This window comes from Schistocerca piceifrons, chromosome 5, assembly GCF_021461385.2.
Source record: "Schistocerca piceifrons isolate TAMUIC-IGC-003096 chromosome 5, iqSchPice1.1, whole genome shotgun sequence".
Lineage (NCBI taxonomy): Eukaryota > Metazoa > Arthropoda > Insecta > Orthoptera > Acrididae > Schistocerca > Schistocerca piceifrons.
The window spans coordinates 364862846-364876571 of NC_060142.1; the positions used below are offsets into that span (position 1 = coordinate 364862846).

Genomic DNA, 13726 nt, shown 5'->3' on the forward strand with positions numbered 1-13726 from the left:
TGCTAATTGAGGGGAACATGCTGGTTGACCTGTAAGTTCAATATAAGAGTTTTGTAAGCAAAGGTTATTTATATTTTTACAAGTAGAAGAACAGCATACAAATAATTAAGTAAAATATCTCTGCTGTAACCTAGGGCTTAGGCCCTATTGCAGTTCAGCCAGATCTGGCCTTTGATTGTGTAAATCATGGAATTCTTTTAGATAAGCTAAATCATTATGGTTTGAGGGGGGCAGTGCACAAATGGTTTAATTCATACTTAACTGGAAGAATGCAGAAAGTTGAAATAAGTGGTTCATGTAATGTTAAAACAACAGCTGATTCCTCAAACTGGGGGGCTATCAAGTACGGGGTCCACAGGGTTCGGTCTTAGGTCCTTTACTGTTCTTGATATACATTAATGACTTACCATTCCACATTGATGAAGATGCAAAGTTAGTTCTTTTTGTGATGATACAAGTATAGTAATAACATCCAAAAACCAAGAACTAAGTCATGTAATTGTAAATGATGTTTTTCACAAAATTATTAAGTGGTTCTCAGCAAATGGACTCTCTTTAAATTTTGATAAAACACAGTATATACAGTTCCGTACAGTAAATGGCACAACTCCAGTAATAAATATAGACCTTGAACAGAAGTCTGTAGCTAAGGTAGAATTTTCAAAATTTTTAGGTGTGTCCACTGATGAGAGGTTAAACTGGAAGCAACACATTGATGGTCTGCTGAAACGTCTGAGTTCAGCTACGTATGCTATTAGGGTTATTGCAAATTTTGGTGATAAGAATCTCAGTAAATTAGCTTACTATGCCTACTTTCATTCACTGCTTTCATATGGCATCATATTCTGGGGTAATTCATCGTTGAGTAGAAAAGTATTCATTGCTCAAAAACGTGTAATCAGAATAATTGCTGGAGCCCACCCACGGTCATCCTGCAGACATCTATTTAAGGATCTAGGGATCCTCACAGTAACCTCACAGTATATATATTCACTTATGAAATTTGTTGTTAATAATCCAACCCAGTTCAAAAGTAATAGCAGTGTGCATAGCTATAACACCAGGAGAAAAGATGATCTTCACTATGCAGGGTTAAATCTGACTTTGGCACAGACAGGGGTAAATTATGCTGCCACAAAAGTCCTTGATCACCTACCAAACAGCATCAAAAGCCTGACAGATAGCCAACCAACATTTAAAAATAAATTAAAAGAATTTCTAGATGACAACTCCTTCTAATCATTGGCTGAATTTTTAGATATAAATTAAGGGAGGAAAAAAAAAAACAACTTAAACACTAGTGTCATGCAATATTTTGTGTAATTTAATATCTTGTACAGACATCTTTTATTAATCTGACACGTTCCACATCATTACAAAGTGTTGTATTCATGATCTATGGAACAAGTATTAATCTAATCCAATCTAATCTGTCAAGCTGCATAACCCAGCAGATACCAAAAGCATAAATAACAATATGTTTGTGGGCTTGTTTGAAGGAGACTGGCAGTGCTAAGTTTACCACCAGTGAAAATAAAATTCTCACACCATTTTTCCTATGCCAGTTTCATATCTACAAGTGAGTGGGGCACATTTTCATCCACTTCACTTGTATTTAAAAGACAACATGACTCTAAGAGAGCAGTTCTGACAGTGGAGCCAGTTCCAGTTAACTTCACTTCAGTAACACTGAATTCAGTTGCAATGACATTGATCAAGCATCCAGCACATCATCTACATGTGTTTGTTATTGCACTTTGCATCTAAGTTATGGTGCCCATTTGTCCTGGTTTTCCTGGGATAGTCCCCTTTTTTTCTAAAACGTTCCGCTGTCCCACAAGTTTCATCGGGGAAACTCCAGCATCTTGTTTTAATGTCCCATTATCACAAAAGCTATTTTTGGTGATGCTAAAATGTCCTGTGATTCAGCTTGGGTAAAGTATTTTATGCTAGCAGTTCATTCCACAAGCATACATGTCAGGAAGTGTCACTTGTACAATTCGATCTACAGTATTTGTTTATTTACTCTTAATATTTTGCACTATTGTTAGTACCAGTTTGTGTAGGGTCATATTTATGGTTGATTTAGGTAATAAGAATTTTCATTTCTGTTGTTGTAAACATTCTGAAGACACTGTTGTGGATATGTGACAATTTTAAATCTGTGCAGTCACTGTTTCAATCAGGCCAAAATGAAAGTGTAATTTGACACCAATCTAAAATGTGAGTTCACTTTTATCACCAGCAGTGCTGTAACTGTCAAATACATGTGGATTTTCTTAGTGAACAGTTTGTGCTCACATGAAGGGGGGAAGAAGAAGGGTCAAATGTTTGTGGGTTTCCTTAGCGAACAGTTTGTACTCAGATGAAGGGGAGAAGAAGAAGAAGAAAAGGAAGAGCATAGAGAGAGAGAGAGAGAGAGAGAGAGAGAGAGAGAGAGAGAGAGAGAGAGAGAGAGAGAGAGGGGAGGGTGGGGAGGAAGGGAGAGAGAGAGAGAGAGAGAGAGAGAGAGAGAGAGAGAGAGAGAGAGAGAGAGAAGAATGAAAGCTGAAACAGTGAAGACCTTGCTCACTGGCAAAACAAGTTTTAATTGGGAATCACATGCTCACTTTTAAGAGACAATGTCAAAAGAAAATTCACTTGTTGGTAGCATACATAAAAGTAAAAAGTACAATGACAATGCAGGAGAAACTGTAAAATGTCATTTGGGATTATCTCAGTGCATGGTGCAGATGTAAGCATTTATTTCCACTAAATTTTGTTGATACTGTTTGTGTCCCATTTGCCCCCTTAATTGTCCCAGGTTCTATACTGCTATGTCTTTTTAATAAAACTGAAATGGACACCCTAGTTTAAGTGATCCATTAACTCTCCTGGTTTGGGCTGAAATCAGAAGTAATAATTTTGTTTGGACCTTGTGTTATTTACATACCGAATCCCACGAGTTCAACTGTATAAACTGCGACCTGAATAAAAGTTAGGATTTTAATGAAACTGACATTGGTAGTTATGTAGCCTTGACAGTAATAGCTAACGATGGAGAGCATGTGTCAAAGCACCCCATGACTGTTAAAGCACTCTGTGACTGCCATCACAAAAGTATCAAAAGAGAAATACACATGAGCAAATTATAAAATTAAAAGATTGAATGGCTGGCCAATACTTACCTCCAGCAGGTGAAATTCTTAGCACTAAATATTATCCTGGCTTTGAGAACTGAACTCCTCCCTCATGCAGAAAAGAGGGATAGGTTTGGTAAGGTCAGAAATGAAACGCACGTCATTCAGATCCCAGGATGAGAGAAACCAACCTGTTGTGAGGACTAAAGTAAAAGATACCAACTTTAACCACTACCTCTCACTGATATCTCCTGCTTTACTTTTGTGTCCCCCTATTGTAGACTTGGAGAAAGCTTTTGGCAATGTTGACTGGAATACTCTCTTTCAAATTCTGAAGGTGGCAGGGGTAAAATACAGGGAGCGAAAGGCTATTTACAATTTGTATAGAAATCAAATGGCAGTTATAAGAGTTGAGGGGCATGAAAGGGAAGCAGTGGTTGGGAAGGGAGTGAGACAGGGTTGTAGCCTCTCCTCGATGTTATTCAATCTGTATATTGAGCAAGCAGTGAAGGAAACAAAAGAAAAATTTGGAGTAGGTATTAAAATCGATGGAGAAGAAATAAAAACTTTGAGGTTTGCCGATGACATTGTAATTCTGTCAGAGACAGCAAAGGACTTGGAAGAGCAGTTGAACGGAATGGATAGTGTCTTGAAAGGAGGGTATAAGATGAACATCAACAAAAGCAAAACGAAGATAATGGGATGTAGTCGAATTAAGTCGGGTGATGCTGAGGGTATTAGATTAGGAAATGAGACACTTAAAGTAGTAAAGGAGTTTTGCTATTTGGGGAGCAAAATAACTGATGATGGTCGAAGTAGAGAAGATATAAAATGTAGACTAGCAAAGGGAAGGAAAGCATTTCTGAAGAAGAGAAATTTGTTAACATCGAGTATACATTTAAGTGTCAGGAAGTCGTTTCTGAAAGTATTTGTATGGAGTGTAGCCATGTATGGAAGTGAAACATGGACGATAAATAGTTTAGACAAGAAGAGAATAGAAGCCTTCGAAATGTGGTGCTACAGAAGAATGCTGAAGATTAGATGGGTAGATCACATAACTAATGAGGAGGTGTTGAATAGGATTGGGGAGAAGAGAAGTTTGTGGCACAACTTGACTAGAAGAAGGGATCGGTTGGTAGGACATGTTCTGAGGCATCAAGGGATCACCAATTTAGTATTGGAGGGCAGCATAGAGGGTAAAAACCGTAGAGGGAGACCAAGAGATGAATACACCAAGCAGATTCAGAAGGATGTAGGTTGCAATAGGTACTGGGAGATGAAGAAGCTTGCACAGGATAGAGTAGCATGTAGAGCTGCATCAAACCAGTCTCAGGACTGAAGACCACAACAACAACAACATTGCCACAATGGGAGGGTCCCTCTTAACCTGGAGCCTCAGTGAGCTGCCTTTCCTTTAAAAACCTCCTCAAACAACCCCTCTCTCCTCCCTCAGGAAAGAACTAAATAAATCCAAAAGTTATGATGGTTACTGTGGCATCAGTCTGTAGCAGGTCACAGCAGCCAGCCAAGGGGTATTGGGTCACCCATGGGTGAAATATCTTCAGACCTAAAAGGAATGTGATATTTCCAATACTGAAGAAAATAGTTGCTGATAAGTGTGAGTACTGCCCAACCATCAATTTCATAAGTCAGAGTTGTGAAATACAACACTTTTATCAAGGATAAAACACAGGGAGAAAAATTTTTACTTGCACAAAAGCCAAATTTTAGTTCTAAGAATTGAAGAAATAGAATGCAATAGCAAAGAAGGGAATGAAACAGGGTTGTAGCCTATCCATTGTGTTATTCAATCTGTACACTGAGCAAACTTTCCAAATTTCCCCAGAATAATGATGGATATTAGATAGATATGTTACATAACTAATGAAAAGTTACTGAATCAAACAGGGGAGAAAAGCACTTTACTGCACAAACTGACAAGGGAAGGGATAGGTTGATAAGACACAGTTGGAGATGTAGGGAACTGTTGATTTAATAGTGGTGGTAACTGTAGGTAGAACAGCTAAAAAGGGAGGCCAATGTCTGAGTACAGTAGAAGATTGAAATGGATGTAGTTTTCCAAAAATAAACTGTTTTCCACAAGACACCCTAGTAAGGAGGGGTGCTTCAAACCAGTCTTTGGACTGATAACCATAACAGCAGTAGCAGTAGCAATAAGAATACCAATTTTCATTCAAATTTCTCTACCTGTTACAGATTACACTGGAACATAGATATATGGCATGTACAGGGTGGTCATAATTTAAGTTAAACTTTCAAAATTATGTAGAAATTAGACCACTAGTCAGAATGATGTCAAATTGCAATGAATATTATCGGAGAAGGGGGAAAATGTATGGCAGAAGAGAAAAAATAGTGTCAAAATTGATCAATAGATGGCTCTGTATGTGTCATAATATGTAAGTGAAAATGCCTGTCATGTGTAAGACCCATAGAAGTTGGTATAAACACGCTGGGTACACAGCTTTTCCTCCTTTCACATCCATGAAGTTCGCCATGATTGTCTCAATGCTGGATCACGCTCTGCTTGAAAACTATATTACAAAAGTGATGACTGTGCACACATCGCTCTGCAGAAGTTCCAGATGCTGAAGGGTTTAAAAAATGTGGTCAAGGTCTGGAGAAAATGATTCAGAAATTCGAAAAGACAGGTTCTTTTAGTGTGCAACCTGGTAGAGGGAGCAAATGAATTGATTCAATGTCAGTGGAAGCAGTGGCCACAGCAATGCAGGAGGAGATGAGTAGTGGTGCGCAAATGTGTGGACATACCAATGATCACGGTGCATAAAATCCTATGAAACATCCTTCTTTGCTATCCATTCAATATTACCCATGTGCACGAGTTGCTTTTAGAATTTCTTGCTTGCATGGAAGCAGACAACTATCTGCCGTGGAAGATTATGTGGACAGACAAAGCCCACTTCCATCTGACAGAATATGTCAATAAGCAGAATTGTCGAATATGGGCAATGGAAAATCCACACACAAATCAACCAGTACCACTTCATCCTGAAAAGGTCACTGTGTGGTGTGTGTTTACAGCATCAATTATCATAGGGCCATATTTTTTCGAAGAGTCAGGTGCTTCCAGTCCTGTTACCTGTACTATCACTGGTAAGTGCTATGAGTGTCTTTTGCACAACCATGTCATTACAGCTCTCCAACAGAGTGCATGTGTGGATGGGATCATTTTTATGCAAGATGGCACACCTCCGCACACTGCAAATCCAGTTAAGTAGCCACTGAAGTGCCATTTGAGAAATGCTAGAATTGTCAGCCGCCATTTCCCTACAGCCTGGCTGTCCCCATCACTTGATCTTAATCTGTGTGACTTCTGGCTGTGAGGCTATCTGAAAGCTGTTGTGTTCAGTGTTCTGATGGTAAACTTAGCTGCATTGAAGGCATGCATTGTGCAACACATTCTGAATGTGACCCCGGAAACACTTCAATCAATTGTGGCCAGTGAAATATCTGCACTAGCAGAATAGAAATGTGGAAAACAGAAGTCCAAAAACAATTTACTGGAATCACCAAAACAAAACAATAATACAATCTCCTAAAGTACAACCAACTCAATACCAACTTCATATCGACACAAATACAAAATAACAAACAATAATAGTAATAGAAAGACCTGACTCTTCACAGGGAGTGAACACAATAAACAATTCTACTATGTCAAGAGGTTTGTCGACTATACCAAGTCCATCCACAAGAGATCGGCCAGCTAGAAGAGGCATCTGGCCATGGCTGCTGGGTTGGCAGCTCTGTATCCTTCCAAGTGGTGTGTCAAACTGCCTTTTGCCAGCAAGGTGCCACCTTATAAATCCCGTTGGTGGATGTATCTGTGGGAACTATTTGCGATCATATGACTGCCATATCAATGTAGTTCCTGGGCTAGCTGCAACGTCTGGTGAAGCTGTTCTGCAGGCTCCATGAATGGGTAGCGGTCCCTGGCAGCCATTGATGGAGACCTGGTGGTGTGTTGTGTTGTGGTCGCTGGTATTTGCTTTGACAACACAGACAACGTAGGTTTTCCTGGTTAATATACGCCCCATGATGCAGGCATCCTGTGTTGGCTGGACGTGAAGTGGGATGTCGATGCAGTAAGCGCTATGATGTTTGAAGTGGGTGGCCCCAGCAGACAGCATATTGAACATGTTTTACACCAGTCACATGGAAATTAATAATCCGATTTGATTTTGGTTGATGCTTTTTATGCGATTTTTGGCCTCAAGACAACTAAAAAACCAATGTGACTCATGCTTTTTATGTGGTTTTTGGCATCAGGATAATTCAAACCAATGTGATTGATGCTTTTTAGCGGTTTTTGGCCTGAGGACAATTAAAAACCGATGTGAGAGATGCTTTTTATGTAGTTTTTGACCTCAGGACAATCAAAAACTGATTTTTCCCATCCAACGTGATGTGACCTTGCCGTGATGGGTGGGCTTATGTAACTAACAGTATTACACCTGTACACCCATGCACAATGAGTAGTACAGTTTGTTTAACATCAAACGTACACCTTAGGCATTGTTTTATGATTGATTTGTCATTTGTAATCGAGCACTATTAAATTATGATGCTTACAGCGCCATCTATTGCTACATTTTGTAACTATTTGTTTTTCTTCTGCTATACATTATCCCCCTTCTCTGATAATATTCAGTTGTAATTTGATGTCATTCTGACCGATGGTGTTATTTATACAGCGATTTGAAAGTTTAACTTTAATTATAATCACCCTGTATATACACTGAAGAGCGAAAGAAACTCGTACACCTGCCTAATATTATGCAGGACCCCTGCGAGCATGAAGAAGTGCCACAACAAGACATGGCATGAACTCAACTAATGTGTCAAGTAGTGCTGGAGGGAATTGACATAATGAATCCTGCAGGGCTGTCCATAAATCCATAAGAGTATGAGGGGGTGGAGATCTCTCCTGAACAGCATGTTGCACGGCATCCCAGATATGCCCAATGATGTTCATGTCTGGGGAGTTTGGTGGTCAGCGGAAGTGTTTCAGCTCTTTCCTGGAGCCAGTCTGTGGCAATTATGGATGCATCAAGTGTTGCATTCTCGTGCTGGGATTGCACAAGTTTGTCGGAATGCACAATGGACAAGAACTGATGCAGGTGATTTGACAGAGTGCTTACATATGTGTCACCTGTCAGAGTCATATCTAGATGTTTCGGGGTCCCATATCACTCCAACTGCACATGCATCACACCATTACAGAGCCTCCACCAGGGTGCTCAGTCCCCTGCTGACATGCAAGGTCCCTGGATTCATGACGTTGTCTCCATACCTGTACATGTCCATCCACTCGATATAATTTGAAACGAGTCTCGTCTGGCCAGGCAACATGTTTCCTGTCATCAACAGTCCTATGTTGGTATTGATGGACCTAGGTGAGATGTAAAGCTTTGTGACATGCAGCCATCAAGGGTACAGGAGTGGGCCTTCAGCTCCAAAAGCCCATATCAATAATGTTTTGTTGAACAGTTCATGAGCTGACACTCATTGATGGCCCAGCATTGAAATCTGCAGCAATTTGCAGAAGGGTTGCACTTCTGTCATGCTGAATGAGTCTCTTCAGTCGTCATTGATCCTGTTCTTGCAGGATCTTTTTCTGGCCGCAGCAGTGTCGGAGATTTGATATTTTACTGAATTCCTGATATTCTCAGTGCACACATGAAATGGTCGTACAGGAAAATTCCCACTTTATCGCTACCTTGGAGATGCTATGTCCGATTGCTCATGTGCTGACTATAACACAATGTTCAAATCACTTAAGCCTTGATAACCTGTCACATTAGCAGCAGTAACTGACTTAACAGCTGCACAAGACACTTCTTGTATTAAATAGGCACTGCCAACCGCAGCACCATATTCTGCCTGTTTACATAAGTCTGTATTTGAATACAAAGACCTGTACCAGTTTCTTTGGCACTTCAGTGTATAATTCACTGACTTTGAGGGTTTGTAGTTATTATCATGAACAACAAACTGAGCATAAGAACACACATCCAGAGACATAGCCAGTGAGGTTCCAGAGCATTGAAATTACAGGGGAAAATACCTTCCACTATGTCACCCTTTTGTTGTCAGAAAACATGCACTTATATTCTGGCAGAACACAAGTGGAACTTCCCAAAATAGAACTGACAGCATTCATGACATTAGGTGGTGTCAAAGATGTCCATGCCTGGCATAAAAATGATATAAAGACTGCCAGTTATTATTGTGGCAGAGATGTCAACATAAAAACTCATGTTTGCTGCCACATGGGTAGCCTAGCAGCAGATAACTTTGATATTCCACAGAATCATTGGATAATGTTTCCAAATATGGATTGCTATCCTCAGTTTGTTCCTCCAGGCACTCTCTGCAACCACGAAAAGTTTGTCGGTATCACTTTGTGTCACCCTGTTGAGTGTAATTGTATGGGTGAACATTAAAGTAACTGGAAGTTTTTACAATTTTTTGTTGGAATTTTTTATTAAGGATGCTAACAACAATGTTGATGGACATGTAAATCTACAGTCATCATTATAACCAAAGAAGCAAAATTAGTAGTTTTGTGTACGAGGTCCATACCGTAGTCCCAAGATGTCATCTTCACACTATCACTACACGATGATTTGTACATGTAAAGACATGAGAATACAAACAAAACCATTTGGTCTACATGCAGTAACTGTGAGGTTCAATCAATCTTCAAAGATCTCACACCTCTTTCATTATAGTCTTCTATGGCAACGTCACAGGATGCTGTTCCAATGGCACTAATATAAAAATCCCACTACACTCTAAACTGAAAATACATGGACAATAGTGCAGTACCTATCACCATCTGCTCTCTCTCATCATGCTCTGAATACAAACTCACATATCATGAGTTCTGTACACAGTATTCTTTTCATCAAAGAGTGCTTCAAATATACAAAATACTGTGTGGGAACAATGTTTTCTACAGCTGTCCTTGCACCTCAAATCTTAACTTTTCTGTCTCTTTGTTTCCACAAGTGTTCCTTCAAAGGTTGTTAGTTCATAAACAATAACATTATACTGTACATTTTGATCATAGTGCACTCTGTAACCTATTATGATTACAATTAGTCACAGGGAATTCTGAATATTCTGCCCATCTACTTGTGACTGTGACGTAAATTGTACATGTCTCAGAGTAAACAATACATTTTGGAAGTGACATCACATTATCCTCAAATGTAAAACACGTATTACAGGCTTCCTGTTTCACAGGTAGTTTTTAGAGACAAAAAATCAAGTGTGCCTCCAGCAATATGAAATGAATATCTAACGTATTCAAACAGAAATATCATGGCTGTTCTAATTTAATGAACAAATATAATGATGATGAAAATAAAATGTTTGACATTTTTTACTTAGTCATTCCCTACTTCTGTTGACTAGATAATAAATAAAATCATTAAGGCGTTGTGTTTCCTTTCACATATCAAGATTACTGCATAAACACAGTTAGGAAAATGGAACAAGAGGGATAACTGTTGGAATACTCAACAACTAACCTGATGCCAGTGATGACAATGATCCAGCGACACTGCCACTTCCTTCATGAATAAAATTGTGGAGATCATCCACTGAGGCCATTTGACTATTGCTGTAACTAGAGTCTTCAATGGATGGGCGAACATGTGGCTCAGTATCTAAAGGATACTCTGAAAATTAATGTAACACAAAACTTTGAAAAGCCAAATTTACATTTCAAGTTCAGTAATATTAATTAAAGTTGAGAAAAGTTTACTTCAGTTGTCAATAACAAGTAAACTTAAGAACAGTTTATTACTTCAACACATTTTCTTCACTTGTTACTACCACTGACTTACACAGCTTTCAGAGCAATATGAGTGCACAGCAAGATTTAAAATATGCTATTGCTGGGGGCAATGCACAACTAAACTAAAGCTCAGCTCACTTCAGTGATGTAGAATGTACTGGTTGCCTAGGGAGGACAATATTTATTCATAGGGATTTCCAAATGTGGAATGAATTGAGAGTTTTATGAGTCTTGAAAGACTTACAAAAAATGTACAGAATATCCTTTATCATTCATTGTAATTGTATTTCAAACTAATATAAATTTATTATGTATATTATTCTTTGTCCCATATTAACAATATTAATATCTGTAAAACTCTGGCCTTGATCTTGGATGAGGATAGATGTGAAAGACATTGTAAGTGTACTTACATTGCATTCTGGTTAAATATATGTGTTTATTTGCTCTTAAAACCTTTATTTATGTTTCTTTAGCATCTATACATGATAGGGAACTAATAACTTATGTTTCAGAATGTATGTGAGCTTACGAATGGTTGTTGCTGGTCATTTGCACAGCCGCAATGTTTTATTTCAAGATTGCCAATATTAAATGGCTCAAAGCTACAGCAATAGCTTACAAAGTTTGCATTTTTATTATACTATTTAACTTCAGTGTCATTTTAGTTTATCTGCAAAGATTAATAGCAGTTTTCATTAAGTTCATGTGGCGGCCGCATAATGGTTATCTTTTATTTCAGGTACGTAAATTCACGGAAATCAACTTACTCTGAAATGATCAATGATCAATACACTACACAATAATATTTCTCTCCGTGAACCCATGACATTAAAGCAGAATTAATTTCAATGAAATTGCAATGCAAAAATAGCCTGAGATATTTTTAACAGACAAGACGGTACAGTGCTTCACACCGTTCTTTACATGTTTCATATTGCAGGCATTAATCCCTCAAAAAATATTTCCACAACAACAAAAGACTGTGTAATTTGCCTGTGATAATTTGTGTTGTCACTTTAGTGTGTGCAGTGTCATTTGGTGTGTTACTATGCGTATATGTGCAAACAAATCGTACAGTTTAATGAACTGCGCATATACATATAATTAAAGCACACCACTTGATGTACAGAACAGATCACAACAACATACATATTTAGAAAAAAATAAAAAATAATAAAAAAATGCAAGAGGGCAACTGTACACCAGCACTCATAAGTCCATGCATTAACTAAAGAGCAGACTTTTAATTACAAAATTTGAAAGTAGATGCTTGTCATCTGATAGTACAGTCTCTTGCTGCTAATCATAACATAAGACTAAAGTTCATTATCCTAAAAACAGCTGCAAAAACAAGCACACAAATCCATCACATGTAAGTCTCAAGATTAACTGTCACAAAACAGTTTTAAAGTTCTCATCTACCTCAAGTTCCACAAATAAAGTTGAGGTTATTACGGGCACTGAAACTCAGTCTCTGAAACCACTATTAAATTTTGTAAGTTCATTGAAAAGTTAAACTATGCACCTGTGATCAGCCAAAATTACTGAAGTCTAATGAAATAATGTAAATGGATAGATAAAAACTCTACTCACCAAGCAGTGGCAGGGGAACACAGAAAAGGATTTAATGTGTACAAATTTTCAGAGCCAGTGGCTCCTTCTTCTGGCAGAAGGGTTGAAGGGTTCTACCAGAAGAAGGAGCCACTGGCTCTGAAAGCTTGTAAATGTTAAATCCTTTTGTGTGCATGTTCCCCTGCCACCGCTTGGGGTGTAGATTTTTTTTTCTACCCATTTACATTATATTATCTATAACTGATTATTTTCATTGTAATACAAGTCTAATGAAAAGCAGACATATGAGTCTGCACTCTTGAAAATCATTTTAAGTCCAATGATTGGAACTGAAACAAATTTAAAGCATTCATATAGCACTGCTGCCTTGACACCTAGTACTTTTAGGTACCACTAAGCAAACCACAGATGCAGCCCCCGACAACAAAAGACAGCTGTCACACTGCTGCTTCCCCTTAAATACCTTTTGTGACACCATGCATTAATGAATCCATGTTAATTACTCAAAGAATGGCCATCATTCAAAACAAAGGCTATTTTCACATATGTACACATCATTAGAATAAATCCACAATTATTAAAGTCATTTTGCAACCTAAAATTACACAAACTATATACTATTACATAATTTATCAACATATTTCATAAACATGTTTACACCTTGTTTTACAATATGAAAGAATTATGTCAAAATTAAAAAATGCCTGAGGCCATCTCAAACAAAGAGTATTCTTTTGTCCTGTAGGTATTGTGTTTTACTTTTTATTATTTGCACTTCTACAGTGATTTAATAACTAATACTTAATTCTATGAAGCCATTAACTAGGATCGTACGGTGAGAAACTACATAACTCAAGCTGTCTTCATAACCCATGTAGCTTGTGGATGATTACGGCTGTAGCATATTTTCATATATAATTTTTTATAAAATCATTAGTAATTTCAAATATAAATGCAGGATTTGACATAAGGTCAGTAGTGGTGTTGACATTGTCAGCTTTAATTTGATACGTCATATGGTGGGAAAGCTTCAATGATTTATAAGGTCAATAGTTGTGAAACTTCCTGGCAGATTAAAACTTTGTGCCCGACCGAGACTCGAACTCGGGACCTTTGCCTTTCGTGGGCAAGTGCTCTACCATCTGAGCTACTGAAGCATGACTCACGCCTGGTCCTCACAGCT

General features: G+C 38.2%; 1 protein-coding gene across 1 annotated transcript in view; it reads right to left on the bottom strand.

Moving 5' to 3' along the window:
- LOC124798994 (neural-cadherin-like) overlaps nucleotides 1-13726 on the bottom strand; it is a 331157-nt gene that overhangs the window by 23813 nt on the left and 293618 nt on the right. Inside the window, exon 31 of the mRNA XM_047262530.1 lies at nucleotides 10700-10849. Within this exon, the coding sequence (XP_047118486.1) occupies nucleotides 10700-10849 (150 nt within the window). The remainder of the gene's footprint in view (nucleotides 1-10699; nucleotides 10850-13726) is intronic.